At 35.8% G+C, this 18,127-nt stretch overlaps 1 protein-coding gene across 1 annotated transcript; it reads left to right on the top strand.

The window, feature by feature from the left end:
• On the top strand, positions 1-12,832 carry LOC104098174 (zinc transporter 5-like). Its single transcript, XM_070181256.1, has 3 exons — positions 1-1,062; positions 11,193-11,342; positions 12,386-12,832. Exons 1-3 carry the CDS (start codon positions 499-501, stop codon positions 12,689-12,691), a joined length of 1,020 nt encoding a protein of 339 aa, XP_070037357.1. The 5' UTR covers positions 1-498; the 3' UTR covers positions 12,692-12,832.
• The last annotated feature ends 5,295 nt before the right edge of the window (positions 12,833-18,127 follow it).

The raw sequence follows: 18,127 nt of genomic DNA, 5'->3' as shown, positions 1-18,127 counted from the left end.
TTATGTCTTCACTTTTTGATATCATTAATACGTGTTTCCTAATACATCTGCGATAACCAAGTAATGTATATGTTCTATTATACATCGATAGACCTTTAATATATTATTTTTCAGGTTTTGACTTTGTGTTGCGAAATAACTTGCATTAGGGTAGACGGTCTACGTTATATTTCTTTGAAGTGCGCCTTTTCCTGAATCCGACGTGCAAACGAGGTTACGGGATGCTTCATGCATTTGATAATCTTTTTGACTTTTACTTTTTAATTTCACAAAAGTTGTGACAGTTTTTTCTTGGTTCTCTCTCTGCCATTTTCTTTATTAACACTTCATGTTCAAGTACTAATATAAGAGCTAAACTATCAATTAGGATCACAGATAATTAAGAAGCCTATCTCACCACGATTGTGACATTGGAATTTGTAACATTTCAGATTCTAAGTGATTCTTTTCTCTCAATCATACTTCCAAAAACCTTTTTGGTTTTCTAAACCTAGAGTCATGACAAAGTTAGAAAAAGTTATTTTTTGGTACATTCTCTTGCTTCTTCCTGCTATAGTATTAGGCGAATGTACTTGTGATTCTGAGGATGAAGAAAGAAACAAAACTGAAGCACTGAAGTTTAAAATGGTAGCAATCGCTTCCATTCTGATTGCCAGTGCAATTGGGGTTTGTATTCCTGTACTTGGAAAAGCAATTCCAGCTTTAAGCCCAGAGAAGAATTTCTTCTTCATAATCAAAGCTTTTGCTGCTGGTGTGATCCTCGCGACAGGGTTTATACATGTACTTCCTGATGCTTTTGAAAGCTTAACATCGCCATGTTTGAAAGAGAATCCGTGGGGAAATTTTCCTTTTAGTGGATTTATTGCAATGGTTTCTGCAATGGGAACTCTTATGGTGGATACTTATGCAACTTCATATTTCAGTAACAAAAATGACACGAAAAATGGATTGGTGGCTCAGTCTGGAGATGAAGGAGGAGCTATTCATGTTCATTCACATGGTTCAGCATCACTGATGGGTGATTCCAGTTCTGAGCTCCTTCGTTATCGTGTTATATCTCAGGTAACCCTAACTCCAATATCACTTATTCATTCTGCGTCAATTTAATTTTTAGTTAATCCCAAAAGTATATATCTATTTATATTTAGTAGTAACAATTTAAATCTGAACTTTTCATTTAACCTTAGTGACACATATTTATAATCGCATAAATTTCTTTGGCTTGTTTAAAATTACAAATTTCAGTAATTTCTTTTTTTCTTAAATTTCGTGTTTAGTCGAACACATCATATAGAAGTACTACTTTTTAAATATTTCTTTTATCACATTGGGGGATCAAGAAGGAAAAGGAAAAAGGAGGATAGTCATGAAAATTGAACCATGCCTTGTTCTTATGTGTGTTTCTCACTATCGATACAACTAGACTTAAAAAGAGTGTGTCTCTTTGTTCTCCTTAGCTATTCCTCTTTTTTCTAATTGATATTTATGTCAACGTAAGATTGTTATGAAGGTGGTTTTATTTTTTCGATTGAGATTAACTATAATTCCTGAGCAACTCAAGGTTGAAGATGTTTTTTCTTCTGTATGAAATTTGTATATAATCTATCATTTGTGTTAACCAAAAGGAAAAAAGAAACGGCGAAAGCACAAATTTTTTGTAATCAAGTCAGCAATAGCATGGACATAAACAATTTTCAATGCCATAGAGATTTGAGAATTTTATACTGAAGTCAACAATATGATATCATAATTACGAGAAGTTAAACAATATACTGTTCAACTCATCAGAAAAAAGGGAAGTTTTTTCGGATGAGCTATTTTTTCTGGATAATAGAATGCGCGGAGCTATTTTCATTGATAATTCCTGTTTCTTCCTTTTTGTTTTTTTCCTCACTAACCCTCGTTGTCCTATACATTTCCAATTCGCAAAAAAAACAAAAAAAGATGAAAAAGGAGGCATTATCACCCTTGTTTATACTCTCTCTGTTTCAATTTAGGTGAATCTAATTTTTTTAGTCCGTGCCAAAGAGAATGACTACTTTCCGTATTTGTAAACAATTTACCTTTATGTAGTGACTTACAACCATCCAAAAGATAAAAGTAGCAGAGATGACAATGTTGAGATGGATGTGTGGGCATATCAGGAAAGACCTGATTAGGAATAAGGTTATTATGGATAAGGTGAGTGTGGCTCCTGTGGAAGACAAGCTGCGAGAATCGAGGCTGAGATGGTTCGGGCATGTGAAGGGGAGAGACACCGATGCCCCGGTGAGGAGATGTGAGAGGTTGGCCATGGCGGGTCAGAGAAGAGGTAGGGGGAGGCCTAAGAAGCACCGGGGAGGGGTGATTAGGCAGGACATGACACTACTTTAACTTACCGAGGACATGACCCTTGATAGGAAGGTGTGGAGGTCGAGAATTAGGGTTGTGGGTTGACAAGTGTCACACCTCCTTTTTTCCGAAGGGATAGAGAGTTTTTCCAATTAAAGTGATATTAATCGAAATGAGATTATTTATTTAATTCAGAGTCGTCACTTGTAATAATTTATCGTGTCCCAAGTCACCGATTTATTTTAAATTCCAAATCGAGGAAATTTGACTCTATTTTTGGTCCGCGAACACATAAGACCGGGTAAGAAATTCTGTTAACCCGGAAGAAGGTATGAGGCACTCCCGAGTTCCGTGGTTTTAGCACGGTTGCTCAACTATTAATAATTGGCCTAATTATCTGATTTGTTACATGCTTAAAACTTATTGTGCATTTTTAACTTTTAACCGCTTTTAATAGAGTTTTAATTGCTTTTAGGATTTATGGAGTTTATTTGAATAAGTCGCGATATCGGGTCACATGAAATGCACATCCGAATTGGAATTTATGTATCGTGGCTATGCCACAAAAACCGTACCCATAATTACGATAATTTATTATTAATCGCGCCTAAAGCAACTAACGCATTTGAATTATTTTCCTAATCTTTGAGATTATTGGTAAAGCTATTGAATTATGGATAACAAATTCACGTGGAAAAAATGCAAACCTGTATCCAACCCCAAATTATTTATCCATGTATACTTAACTAACTAACAAAATCAAAGATCAGCTATATGAAACCATGGACAACTAACATTAACAGAACTATACTAACAGAATGTGGAAGCATTTGTGAAATAAGGCCACAATCACAAATTAAAATAAACTAAAGCTACTGCTTATGCTTTCTATCACAAGAACCAAACGAAATATCATGCAAATTAGCAAAATAAAAGGTGTAGCTACGAGAGAGTGGACCTTTAAGCCAAATAATTTTTCATGACTTGATCTAGTAGACAACTCCAAGTGAGATTTACAGTAGAGTAAAGCCGACAAGACTTGAGCGGCGAGCAACAAAAATATCTTGGACGCCTTTGACCGGAAACTCGAACGGCAACCTCGATTCTTCATTCTCAACCCAATTAGCTTGAAGCTGGAGGGAAACGACGTCGTCCTCGACAGAAACTGTTATTCCCGCCAATATTGTTGTATTTGTAAATAATAATTCTGCAAAATATAAGTTAACGTAATGAAACAATAATAAATTCGAGCCCACTGAATTCACAGTATTTCCTTAAGGAATTTAATCCCCTCCTAGTAACCAAGGTAATGGATTATTTCCTCCCAGGATAGAACGAATATCACACTGGTGTAGCGGACTTCAAACCCCAGTGTTTCAGCGAACACAAAGTTCGGTAGCAAATCACACTTACAGTTGCTTTGTTTGAAGTTAAAAACAATGCAGAACGAAGGAGTATAAACTCAGAAAATCGTATGGAAATGCTGAGAGGAAGGAGTGCAAATATATAGCTAATTTGTTGAGCGAATTGTGTGTTGTGTGTTGAGTGTCTTTCTTCAACATCTGCTGCACATATATATAGTAGCAAAATATTGAAGAAGACCAAACGTCCACCCTCCATGGTGCAGCAAGCATTACATGTTTGTGGAGCAAGCACATTCATGTTTGTGGAGCAAGCACATTCATGGTGGGAAGAGTATTAGGCGGCTGCCAAATTGTCAATACACGGATTGAAAAATATCCATTACAAATGCGGATAATCTTATGTTAATATTTACTATTAACAAATAAATTTGGTCCAAAAAATTAATCAATCAATCGATCATTTGACCAAATCCAAATCTAAATCCAAAGCCGAAGCCGAAGCCGAAGTCGAAGCCGTAGCCGTAGCTGTAGCCGAAGCCGAGCCGAGCGAGCGACGACGACGACGGCGCGAAGCTTGCTTTCTTCTTAACTCTTTAAGAGCTACAAGAAGAGCAATTATATATATACCCACCAAAAATGTCTTCCTCTTCCAATATGGGACAATGTCTCATTGTCAAGAGGGAAAAACTTAAAATTTTACTCAAAATTTTATTTTCCCTCCATTTCCCATTCACCCTCATTTTAAGAATATTTCATCTTAAAAATAAAACCTCAACAATCCCCCACATGAATGGGGAATGGCTATATCACGGAAGTATGCATGGAAAAACTGTGTGATTTACAAGTAAGGATTAATCGCATCTGGATAAGTAGGTTTCCCTTTGAACTTTCCGTAGTAAACTTATATCGGATATACTCGGTCAATCGGTAGATTTGATATCTTTGAACCGTCAATCTTTGGTGTATACCTAGACAACCATAAGTCACACAATCAACCCTTAACCGTCTTTGGTTCTCATTGTTGTGTTCGTTTCAGCCATGAACACCGCCTGGTTTCATAAGTGCGTAGAGAACTGGCCTTACAAAGTTCTCCTTGAAGCGGCTAACACTTCACACTTACATAGGTGATTCCTAAACGTGTCATCCTGTAGATACACTATTTGATATACCCCGTATCAAATTTAGAAATCATTAAAAAGCCTTAATGCTTTATCCTTGGTACTGAACATTGTCTCATCACGAGAACGGACTAAAATTTTATTTGACAATATTGAACCGTCATTAATGACTTTGTTTGATCTCCTTGAACCTAGATCTTGGGATCTCCAGTCTTCTAGGTAGAGTTACCGCCACAATGACTTGTTCTCGGCCATAGCCCCATTCCCCTTGATGATTTCTCAACTACCTCTCTAGTTAGACCTTTTGTAAGTGGATCCGACACATTATCACTTGACTTTACATAGTCAATCGTGATAATTCCTCTAGAGAGTAATTGCCTAACGGTTTTATGTCTTCGTCGTATATGACGAGATTTACCGTTATACATAACGCTCCCAACCCTTCCAATTGCCGCTTGACTATCACAATGTATGCATATTGGTGCCAACGGTTTGGGCCAAAATGGAATGTCTTCCAAGAAATTCCGGATCCATTCAGCTTCTTCACCGGCTTTATCTAAGGCTATGAATTCAGCCTCCATTGTAGAGCGGGCAATACAGGTTTGTTTGGACGACTTCTAAGATACCGCTCCTCCACCAATAGTGAATACATATCCACTCGTGGACTTAGAATCAGTTGAACCGGTGATCCAATTTGCATCACAGTATCCCTCAATCACCGCAGGGAAATTACTGTAGTGCAATTCAAAGTTCTGGGTATGTTCTAAATATCCCAAAACTCGTTTCATTGCCATCCAATGAGATTGGCCTGGATTGCTCTTATATCGACTCAGTTTACTTATAGCACAAGCTATATCTGGTCTTGTACAATTCATGATATACATTAAGCATCCCAACACATGAGCATAATCCAATTGTGATATGCTTTGGCCTTTGTTCTTTGCTAATGCAAGATTCACGTCAATTGGAGTCTTTGCAACTTTAAAGCCCAAGTGCTTGAATTTTTCAAGTATTGTCTTAATATAATGAGATTGTGACAATGCCAGACCTTGAGGAGTCTTATGGATCTTAATTCCCAGAATTAAATCAGCAACTCCCAAGTCTTTCATATCAAACTTGCTATTGAGCATACGCTTAGTAGCATTTATGTTGGCAATGTCATTACTCATTATCAGCATATCATCCACATATAGGCAAACAATGACTATGTGATTTGGAACATTTTTAATGTACACACATTTATCACATTCATTTATCTTAAAACTATTTGACAACATTGTTTGGTCAAATTTCGCATGCCATTATTTGGGTGCTTGTTTTAGTCCGTAAAGAGACTTAACAAGTCTACATACCTTCTTTTCTTTACCTGGAACCACAAACCCTTCAGGTTGTTCCATGTAAATTTCTTCCTCCAACTCTCCATTCAAGAAGGCAGTCTTAACATCCATTTGATGAATTTCAAGACCATACACTGCAGCTAATGCTACCAACATTCGTATGGACGTAATTCTTGTAACTGGAGAGTATGTATCAAAGTAGTCTAGACCTTCTCGTTGTCTATACCCTTTGACTACGAGCCTTGCCTTGAATTTATCAATAGTGCCATCATCTTTGATTTTTCTCTTAAAAATCCATTTAGAAACCAAAGGTTTATTTCCAGGAGGAAGATCAACCAATTCCCATGTATGGTTGTTCAATATGGATTCTATTTCACTATTGACTGCCTCTTTCCAAAACAATGATTCCGAAGAAATCATAGCTTCTTTAAATGTTTGAGGCTCATTCTCCAATAAGAAAGTCACAAAATCTGGTCCAAATGAAGTAGACGTTCTTTGACGTTTACTACGTCTTGGATTCTCCTGATTACATGTACTTTTTTTTGTTTCTTCCCGAGGTCGTTTAGATCCTTCAACAAACGACTCACATTCCTTTTTATACGGATATATATTTTCAAAGAACTCAGCATTATCTGATTCTATAACCGTATTATTATGAATGTCGGGATTTTCTGATTTATGAACCAGAAATCGATATACTTTACTATTTGTCGCATATCCTATGAAAACACAATCAATGGTTTTCGGTCCTATCTTTACCCTTTTGGGTTTAGGAACTTGCACTTTTGCCAAACACCCCCACACTTTAAAATAATTCAAGTTGGGCTTCCTTCCTTTCCATTTTTCATATGGAATGGATTGTGTTTTGCTATGGGGCACTCGATTTAATATTCGATTAGCCGTAAGAATGGCTTCCCCCCACAAGTTCTGTGGCAAACCAGAACTTATCAACAACGCATTCATCATCTCCTTTAATGTGCGATTCTTTCTTTCCGCAATCCCATTAGATTGGGGCGTGTAAGGGGCTGTTGTTTGATGAATAATTCCATATTCTAAACATATTTCTTCAAAAGGAGATTCATATTCACCACCCCTATCACTTCTTATCATTTTTACTTTCTTGTTAAGTTGCGTTTCAACTTCATTTTTGTATTGCCTGAATGCGTCTATTGCTTCATCTTTACTATTCAGTAAGTAAACATAGCAATATCGAGTACCATCGTCAATAAAAGTTATGAAATACTTCTTTCCACCGCGAGATGGTATTGACTTCATGTCACAAATATCTGTGTGAATTAAGTCTAAAGGATTTGAATTCCTTTCAACTGACTTATAAGGATGTTTAACATACTTAGATTCCACACATGTTTGACATTTTGATTTTTCGCATTCAAACTTGGGCAGTACTTCCAAGTTAATCATTTTTCGCAAGGTTTTATAATTGACATGACCCAAACGTACATGCCATAAATCATTTGACTCAAGTAAGTAAGAAGAAGCTGAAATATTATTATTATTTTCCACAACCATTACATTTAGGTTGAAAAGGCCCTCGGTGAGGTAACCTTTTCCTACAAATATTTCATTCTTACTAATTACAATCTTGTTTGACACAAAAACGTACTTAAAACCGTGCTTAACAAGAAGTCCAGTAGAGACTAAATTCTTTCTCATTTCGGGAACATGAAGGACATTGTTCAAAGTCATGACCTTGCCAGAAGTCATTTTTAGAAATATCTTTCCATATCTTTCAACTTTTGCTGTTGAAGCATTTCCCACATAAACTGTCTCTCCGGGTTCAGCAAGAGCATAGGTAGCAAAAGCCTCTCTAACTGCACAAACATGACGAGTGGCTCCTGAATCAAACCACCACAGTTTAGGATTTCCCACCAAGTTACATTCAGAAAGCATGGCACACAAGTTATCAACATCATCATGGTTTACTACCATGTTTGCTTGACCTCTTTTCTTGTCTTTCTTCGGAGCATGACACTCCGTAGACTTGTGTCCAGTTTTTCCACAGTTATAGCAATTTTCACTGAACCGCTTCTTGCTTGGGTTGTATTTCGGACCAGAAGCTTTCTTCCTCTTTTTGTTAGCTTCAACAATATTTGCTCCCATTATTGTTGAATTTCCACGGCCTCTCCTTTCAGCAGCTTTATTGTCCTCTTCGATTCTCAACCGAACAATGAGATCTTCAAGGGACATTTTCTTTCGTTTGTGTTTCAAATAATTTTTGAAGTCCTTCCACAACGGAGGCAACTTCTCAATCATTACTGCTACTTGGAATGCTTCGTTGATGACAAGACCTTCAGCAAGTAGATTATGAATAATCACTTGCAATTCTTGGACTTGGGTAATAACAGATTTGCTATCTACCATTTTATAGTCCAAAAATTTTGCGGCAACGAATTTCTTCATCCCGGCATCTTCAGTTTTATATTTCTTTTCAAGCGCATTCCACAATTCTTTTGACGTCTCCACGCTACTGTATACATTATACAGATTATCATCCAGTCCGCTAAGAATATAATTCTTGCATAAAAAATCAGAATGCTTCCACGCTTCAATCACGAGAAAGGGTTCATTATCTGGAGTTTTATCTGGCAGATCAGGAATATCTTCCTTGATGAACTTCTGTAGACATAATGTAGTTAAGTAGAAGAACATCTTCTGCTGCCAGCGCTTGAAATCAATCCCGGAAAATTTTCCGGGTTTTTCTGCCGGTGCCAACGCCGGTGTTCGGCTTGTCGTTGCGTTGGCAGTCGCCATCGGAACAGCTTGGTTTTCGTTTTCAGTCATCATCTTTTCTGTAAAAGAATGACACAAACAAACGTTTAATACACGTTTTCAAACTGGAGTAAAAATCACGTAGATTTTAATATCCAACAAAACGCCACGAAGGCTTAACTCTCCAAAACGGGAGTACACAAACCACAAAGGTTTTAGTTTGCAGAATAATAAGAATAACACAAATACAGAAATAAATATTAAATTTCTTAAGATTATTATTCCCGCCAATATTGCTGTATTTGTAAATAATAATTCTGCAAAATATAAGTTAACGTAATGAAACAATAATAAATTCGAGCCCACTGAATTCACAGTATTTCCTTAAGGAATTTAATCCCCTCCTAGTACCCAAGGTAATGGATTATTTCCTCCCAGGATAGAACGAATATCACACTGGTGTAGCGGTACTTCAAACCCCAGTGTTTCAGCGAACACAAAATTCGGTAGCAAATCACACTTACAGTTGCTTTGTTTGAAGTTAAAAACAATGCAGAACGAAGGAGTATAAACTCAGAAAATCGTATGGAAATGCTGAGAGGAAAGAGTGCAAATGTATAGCCAATTTGTTGAGCGAATTGTGTGTTGTGTGTTGAGTGTCTTTCTTCAACATCTGCTGCACATATATATAGCAGCAAAATGTTGAAGAAGACAAACGTCCAAAGCCGAAGCCGAAGCCGAAGCCGAAGCCGAGTGAGCGACGACGATGACGGCGCGAGGCTTGCTTTCTTCTTAACTCTTTAAGAGCTACAAGAAGAGCAATTATATATATACCCACCAAAAATGTCTTCCTCTTCCAATATGAGACAATGTCTCATTGTCAAGAGGGGGAAACTTAAAATTTTACTCAAAATTTCATTTTCCTTCCATTTCCCATTCACCCTCATTTTAAGAATATTTCATCTTAAAAATAAAATCTCAAAGAAACGACATCAACGTTACCACCATCAGAAATGAGATAAGGGCGAACGTCTTAGTTCTTCTGAGGAAAAAGGAATTTGGATTCTAGGACTTGAGTGGAAGTTCTGGCTTGTATATGGAAGATCAAATCTGGGAGATGCCCATTATTGGTGCTATATACACAGTTGCTCTGTTCTGTTTTTTAGCTAGGTGGTGGCGGTTGGATTCTCAAGTCCTAGAGATTAGGGTGGGGTGCTGAAGCTTTTGGTATTTTTTTAGGAATTAGCTTGGCAGAAGTTTTTATTGGATTTAGGCACAAAGATCATCATCTCCATTGGGGGAGTTGGCTGCCGTTTCTTTAGGGGTGTAGTAATTTTGGAAATTCAAAGGTAAGGTAGGGCTTGGATATAATTGGATTTAAATATAAGAGTAAGAATTGACATGATCCATTAGATTAGGGGGAATAGATGACTAAGATTAAATCTTGCACTTAAGTGGGCTAATGGGTCGGAAAAAATAAGTCTTTGTCTTGCTTAACTTAAATATGGTAGGAAGACAAAAATAATGTAATGTAATTATAAAAATATAAAAATCACTCTTAATTAATTAAAATAAAACTAAATATAAAAATTGAAACTATTTTTTTGTATTTACTTTTAATTTTTAAATACTAAAGCAATAAAATTAAACTAATAAAGTGTAATAAAAATCTATAATAACTCAAGTAAATATTTAAAATACTACAACTAACTTAAAATTTGTGCGGGTCAAAAATTATGTGTTTACAACAGGTAGTCGAGAGTCTCTTCTAGTCGTATTAGTAGTATTAGTACTAGTCTTGTATTCTCCTATTCCGAGTTCCTTGTTGTTAGACGATGTGACATTATTGCTGGTAGTTTTCATACATCTCTTATAGCTTTGTATTCCTAGATTCTTTGCTATTACATGATGTGCTATTTGTTTATGTTATTTTATTTCCTTGACGTTGTTATTGTTTGTTTATTGTGTCCTTTTCATTGTTCTTGAGCCGAGGGTATATCGAAAACATCCTCTTTTCCTTCATAAGATAGGGTAAAGTCTGCGTACACATTACCCTCCCCAGATCCCACGTGTGGGATTGTACTGGGTTTTTTATTATTGTTGTTGTAGTGATTTATAGCCACAAAAAATATATGTACTTCATTTTACACCACCAATTCAAAAGTCTTTTCTCTTTTCTTGAACTCCGTACCTAGTTAAATAGATTCACATAAATTGAAACGAAGGGAGTAATATTTATTTTTACATTATTCGTTTATAGATGTTAAACTCTATTATCATTAACATTTCTCCATTTCTCCTGGGGCATGCAGGTATTGGAAATGGGGATAATAGTGCATTCTGTGATAATAGGAATAGCTTTGGGTGCTTCTGAAAGTCCCAAAACCATAAGGCCTCTTGTTGCTGCTTTGACTTTTCATCAATTTTTCGAAGGCATGGGACTTGGTGGATGTATTGCTCAGGTAATATGCATATCACTTCATCTTTTTCAAGATCAATTTTCATAATTAATCATATTTATATTTTTACCTCTCATCTTATTATAATGTGTGATAGCTTCTTGTACAATGATTGAGTTATTGGCCGCTCTTATATTCTTCAGGAAACTTGTTTGGTTTGGGTCAATAATCTTGCTAAGTAATGGTTTGATTCTATTGACTATAATCTTAGTGAAAGTTTTAATAGATAGTGTTGCGAGGCCAATGAGTCTAAAGTTTTTCAGGGTGGTAGCATTAACACTGGTAAATACTTACCAGAACGAGATGTATACGCTCAGTGGCGGATGTAGAACAATATTAATAGATTCAATTGAACTCATAACTTTTGACGTGGAACATAAATTTATATGTAAAAATCTATTAAAATTACAACAAATAATAGATATTAACCCATAAATTTAAAAATATAATGTGTTGAATAATATAAAACCTAAAGGTTGAACCCATAAAGTTTAAATCCTAGATCCGCCTATACCAAAACTTTAGCCATCGACGCATAATGTTGTGTTCAGTAAATTCCTTAGATACTGTGGGCAAGACTTTTCTTAGTTTGTATTTCATGTATTTATTGTAAGTCAACTAATTTTATATATAAGTGTACAAAAATTTAACATTCATTGTAGTAGGTTATTTTTCATTTATTCTCTATCGCCTACTCGCCAAAAGACCACATCCAAGTTCTAAAGCTTGTGGTTCGCTATTGCGAACATAATTATCCTATCCCGGAGGGAAAGGTACTTCCTTTTGGACCGGTTGAGGGAGAGGGATTCGAACTCCGACACCGTGATTTGTAGTTGCGTACTCTAATCCTTTGACCTACAGGCCCCACTTTGTCTCCACTAGATCTGTTCCCGAGTGTACCCTAAAAAACAACCTTTTTATCCAGCCATTTTGAATTATCAATACTTGTTAAATTGAGCTACATATACTTTGTAAATAGGTCATCGTATAAATATTTCTTACATGTCAGCAAACAAAGTTCAAACTCATTTTTGGCCATTTTGCAGGCAAAATTCAAGACTCGTGCAGTGGCAATAATGGCTTTATTTTTCTCTCTTACAACTCCAGTCGGTATTGCAATTGGATTAGGAATAACAAATGTTTACGATGAAAACAGTCCAACGGCTCTTATTGTGGAAGGAGTATTTAATTCAGCATCAGCTGGTATCTTGATTTATATGGCACTTGTTGATTTTTTAGCTGCTGATTTTATGCATCCAAGAATGCAAGGCAATGGAAAGCTTCAATTAGGGGCAAATATTTCACTTCTTCTCGGTGCTGGACTCATGGCTCTCATAGCCAACTGGGCTTAATTGATTAACATTGATTATTATCAAATTCACATTATTTGTCTTTTATTTTTTATTTTTTCTGTCTTATCTCTTGACAGAGTGTTAAACAGAATGTGACTGTAAGTTTTTTGAATTTGCATTTCCCCATGATTTATTTCATCATATTGATTTGTATTGATTACATGGAAGATTCTTCCTTGTTTGTGTGCCTTGTGTGCTTTGGAACGTGTTGATTGAGATCAACCTTTGGATTGTCATAAATAAGATATATATATATTTTTTTTACAAGAAATCTCCTTCATATTCTACTACATGTACAATTCATTCGTAGTTGGTGTTTTGAGTATTGGAATAAGATCAACATAATAGCACTTTGTGTCTTGTATTTGATTGATTAAGTAACCACTAATACTTATATTAGAATAAGTTGTTTGTATAATATTATAATTTTTTCTTAAATCTTGTGTGAATGTGAAATGCTTTGTTAACCTGGTTGACCTTTTATCCTATTGATGCAAAGTAGTTGAAAGACGAATACTAGGCAAAAGAGGTAATGTGTCATACCATAATATCTTTCAATAATTAATGCAAGAATTCTTAGTGAAATAAAAAAAGAGATCCTTCGTCGAAATATCAATTGAAGAAATAATAGGAATGTCCCATCCAGGGAAATGCTTTGAAAATTCAACTGCGACAAAAGTAGGTATTCAAGAAGCTTTTCATATGGTTGATTTACCACCTAAAAAAAATCCACATTAAATTAATTTGACTCGGGTGAGCCACTAAAAGTTTTAGATTAGGAGGTTCAGTTGATTGAGAGTAAAGTCTCTGACCCCAGTCATGTAAAAATTACGGTTACCTTACTTATAAGTCTCATTTAATTTTCTAAGCAGTTAGGCTGCAAACACAAGCAAGCAAGGGAAAAAATGCACATTCATTAATTATTTGCAATCAAAAAGAGAAGATTAACCCGGTGTCACAAGGCTATAAATTGGGTTTAGGATATAAATTTATCCGCGTCAAAAAGCATTTGATTTGTTAAGTTTAAAATTTTAATAATGATCAATAATCCAAAAGAAGCCTTGACTAATGACATATCCTTGTATGCAGATTTGGAAAGAAGATCCTACTCAACGGCTATGTATTTTGAACTTTGCTTTATATGGAAAATGAATCAATCAGTCATAGAACAAAGAAGGAAAGTCAATCAGTTAGCCTTGTCAAAGATTCTCTAACGCGCAAGAATGGGAATAGAGCTAATCAAGGCCAAAGATCAAATCCAGAAGATTCTGCAGAAGCTCAAATCAAGGAGGAGTGAAGGAAGCAACTCGTCAAAATTAAGGATGAATCTAGCTACCATTTCAAGTTAGATTCATGAGGCTATCCTTGGATCTTTCTCTTAGATGTATATGCCTCACAAGTAAAGGACTCCTAGAATTGCTGCAATACAATTCCAGAAGACAAGGAAACAGAAGACTCATCAAGCTATAAAGGAAGAAGCAGCAGAACATTCAAAGCACGCAACTACATTATCTGTTTCTAAGCCTTTCTAGTTCTTAGTACAAACACTGTATTATTGAGTCTACAAGTGTCATAAAAGATAGGAAGATTTAGAACACAAAACGAGAGTTGTGTCAACATTAGAAAGAATCATTGTCGTTGTATATCATTGGTGGTAAATGTACTAAAACCATCACTGCCGTAAACATTCATCAAAAATCTAAGAGAACCTTTGTGACCCAAGGAAACTGGACGTAGGTACCACACCGGTACCGAACCAGTATAAAAACTGTTGTGTCTTCTTTACCTTTTTGTTCATTTAGTTTATCTCTGCTGAAATAAATCATTGCACAAAGTCTAGTCGACTAAATTCATACTTAGTCAACTAAGATTTTTTAATCGGTTACAATTCAACCCTCCCCCTTCCTTCTATTTTCAATTGGTATCAGAGCAAGACTCACGAATATTGCTTAACAGCAAGTGAGGAAGATATTATGGCATCAAATACAGTCGTTGGAGCACTATTTCAAGAAGGAACATCTCAAGTACGACCCCCGTACTTCAATGGCCAGCACTTCTCTCACTGGAAAGTGTGCATGGAGACCTACACTATGGCTTATGACATTAAGGTTTGGCGTGTGATCTAAAAGGGAAATCTTCCAATTTCGCCAAAGAAGGATGAAAACGGTAAAATCATAGTATCATCCGATCCTCTTGATTTAGATAATTATACTAAAGAATAATCAACCGTTATTCAAGTGAATACCAAGGTAAAATATCTGTTGTGCAATGCTATCAACGGGGAAGAATACGAAAAAATATCAAGCTGTGAAACTGCAGAGGAAATGTGGGATAAATTAGAAGTCACATATGAAAGCACCAACAAAGTAAAAAAAACAAGGATAAATCTCCTAGTTCGAGACTATGAATTATTTCAAATGAAGGATAGAGAATTAGTAGAGAAAATATTTTCTAGGTTCAGCAAAATTATTGGAGATTTAAAATTATTTGGTAGACCAATCAAGAATGGGAACAAGTCGGAAAAATTCTGAGAAGTCTTCCCACAATCTGGCAACCCAAAGTCATTGCACTGGAATGTAAGAATCTTGACAAAATGTCTTATGATGAACTTAGAGGTGATCTAATTGCGTTTGAAAAAATTCACTTAGATAGGCATGTTCAACAGGAAAAGAAGAAGACAGTTGCATTCAAAGCAACTGTGGTTGAATCAGAAAATGAAGAAGAAGAGGAAGTAGGAGAACAAGATGAAAACATAGCTATGCTCTCCAAATTTATAACAAGTATGATGAAGAAAAATAGAAATAGCAGAAGAGGTAAATCAAACTTCAGAAAAGGGAAGATGAACAATGATAATGATAAAAATGATGGAAGATGCTACAAGTATAGAAAATATGGACACATTTAAGCCGATTACCCTGAACTGAAAAAGAAACTAAGTATAAATTTTCAAAAGAAAAAGTCCTTTGGAGCTTGGAGTGATGAAGACGAATCTAATCACGAAGAAATTACCAACATGCGTTTCATGGCCATGAAAGAAGATAGCAATGAGCACTCAGGTGAACTTGGTCTCATGGCAGACGAAGGAACTAGTGAGGTACGTCTTCCTACATGTCCTAACTGTTATGAACTCCAAGAATTTATTGATATTGCTCTTGTAGATGTTGAGAGAGTTCTAAATGAACTTAGAAAAGTCAAAAGAGAAAAGAAAGATTGGGTTTTAAAGTTGGAAGTGTATGAAATTGAGCGAGATATGCTTCAAGATGAAGTTAATGAACTTTAACTTCAACTGAATGGATTGCGAAAATTCACCAGTCATAGTTCTGTTAGATCAAATCAGATTGCTCCTCATACATCTTCGACTAGAACTAGAAATCTTTCTGCATGTACTTATTATGGCAAAAATGGTCACAATACTAACTAATGCAGGATTAAAATCAGAGGAGAAAAAGGCTCTCAAAATCCCAATAATCCCTCTTGTTTTTATTGCGGAAAACTTGGTCATACTTCTAACCATTGCAGGTTCAAGAATAACAGGAGATGGGTCTGGCGACCCAAGTATTCTAGTCAAGCTAATACTCAGAGCTCTAACCATTCAGGACCCAAGTAGTCTTGGGTACCTAAAAATAAGTAATCATTTTTTACAGGAACACCGCAAGAAGAATCGAAAAGGAAAATGGTACCTTGATAGCGCGTGTTCCAGCTCAACATTGGAGTTGGAACAATCACCTTTGGAGATAAATCAAAAGGAAATATAATTGGAGTTGGAAGAGTTCCCCTCAGCTCAACATGTGATGTAGACGAAGTATACCTGGTTGATGAACTTGGTTACAATCTTCTCAGTATCAGTCAACTATGTGACAATGACTACGAGGTTCGTTTCAAAAAATATGGTTGGTTCATTGAAGACGAATCAAGTAAAATTATTCTCTCTAGAAATAGGGACAAGAATGTCTATACCATCAGTAACTTAGACTGTCTTGGTAATCAAATCTGTCTAGCTTCTATGATTGATGATCCTTGGGTATGGCATAGAAAATTTGGTCATGCTAGCATGCATACCATTCATAAACTTTTCAAAAATGATCTTATCATTGGTCTTCCAAAACTAGATTTTTCAAAAGATCAAATTTGTGATGCATGTCAACTAGGAAAACAAACCAGGTCCTCTTTTAAAGTTAAAAATATTGTCTCTACTACAAAGCCTCTTCAACTCCTGCATATAGACCTTTTTGGTCCCACTAGAACTGCTAGCATAGGTGGTAGAAAATATATATTTGTTATAGTAGATGATTTTTCTCGATTCACCTGGGTTATCTTTCTAAGTCATAAAGATGAGGCATTAAGGAATTTTGAAGTCTTTTGCAAGAAGGTGCGGCGGGAAAAAGGTTACTACATATCCTCCATAAGAAGTGATCATAGAGGAGAATTTGAAAGCAAAGCATTTGAAAACTTCTGCAATGATCAAAGAATCTCTCATAATTTTTCATCTTCAAGATCACCGCAACAAAATGGAGTGGTAGAACATAAAAATAGAACCTTGCAAGATATGACAAGAACCATGATTGTGGAAAATTCTCTCCCACATCACTTCTGGGCAAAAGTTATAAGCACATCATGCCACGTCTTCAACAGATGCCTAATTCGACCTATTCTTAAGAAGACTCCATATGAACCATGGAGAGGAAAAAGACCCAACATCAGTTATTTTCATCCTTTTGGCTGCAAATGCTTCATACATAACAATGGAAAAGACAATCTTGGTAAGTTTGATCCCAAAATCGATGAAGGTATTTTTCTTGGATACTTTTCCTCTAGTAGAGCATATATGATTTTTAATAAGCACACTTTATCTATTGAAGAATCTATACCTATTATTTTTGTGGACACTAACCCTCACTTAAGGAATGAACAACTTACTGAAAATGAGGAAATTTTCATAGTTCCAAAGCCTATCAATACAGGTGAGAACACTCTTGATGAAGTAACTGATCAGCAAGATCAGTCGACTAACAGTCCTACAGAAAATCAGAGATCTTCTACAACTAATCCAACAAATTCTATTAAAAATGAGCCAATATTAGTTGTTCCAAATGAATGAAAAAGTGAGTCTGGATATCCACATAAGTACATCATTGGAGACCCTCATGAGGGAATGAAAACTAGAAGATCACTAAAGCAGACATCGAACGTTGCTCTCATATCCTAGTTCGAACCAAAAAAGGTAGATGAGGCACTTGGGGACAAAAGCTGGATAACTACAATGATGGAAAAGCTCGATCAATTTGAGAAAAATAAGGTATGGGAACTCATTCCCAAACCACCAAATGCATCCATTGTTGGAACAAAATAGGTGTACAAAAATAAGTTGAATGAATCTGGACAAGTTGTGTGAAATAAAGCTAGAGTGGTCGCACAAGGTTATTCACAATAAGAGGG

The sequence above is a fragment of the Nicotiana tomentosiformis genome, chromosome 7, assembly GCF_000390325.3.
Source record: "Nicotiana tomentosiformis chromosome 7, ASM39032v3, whole genome shotgun sequence".
In the NCBI taxonomy this organism is placed as follows: Eukaryota; Viridiplantae; Streptophyta; class Magnoliopsida; order Solanales; family Solanaceae; genus Nicotiana; species Nicotiana tomentosiformis.
This window is presented reverse-complemented; position numbering and strand designations above follow the sequence as displayed.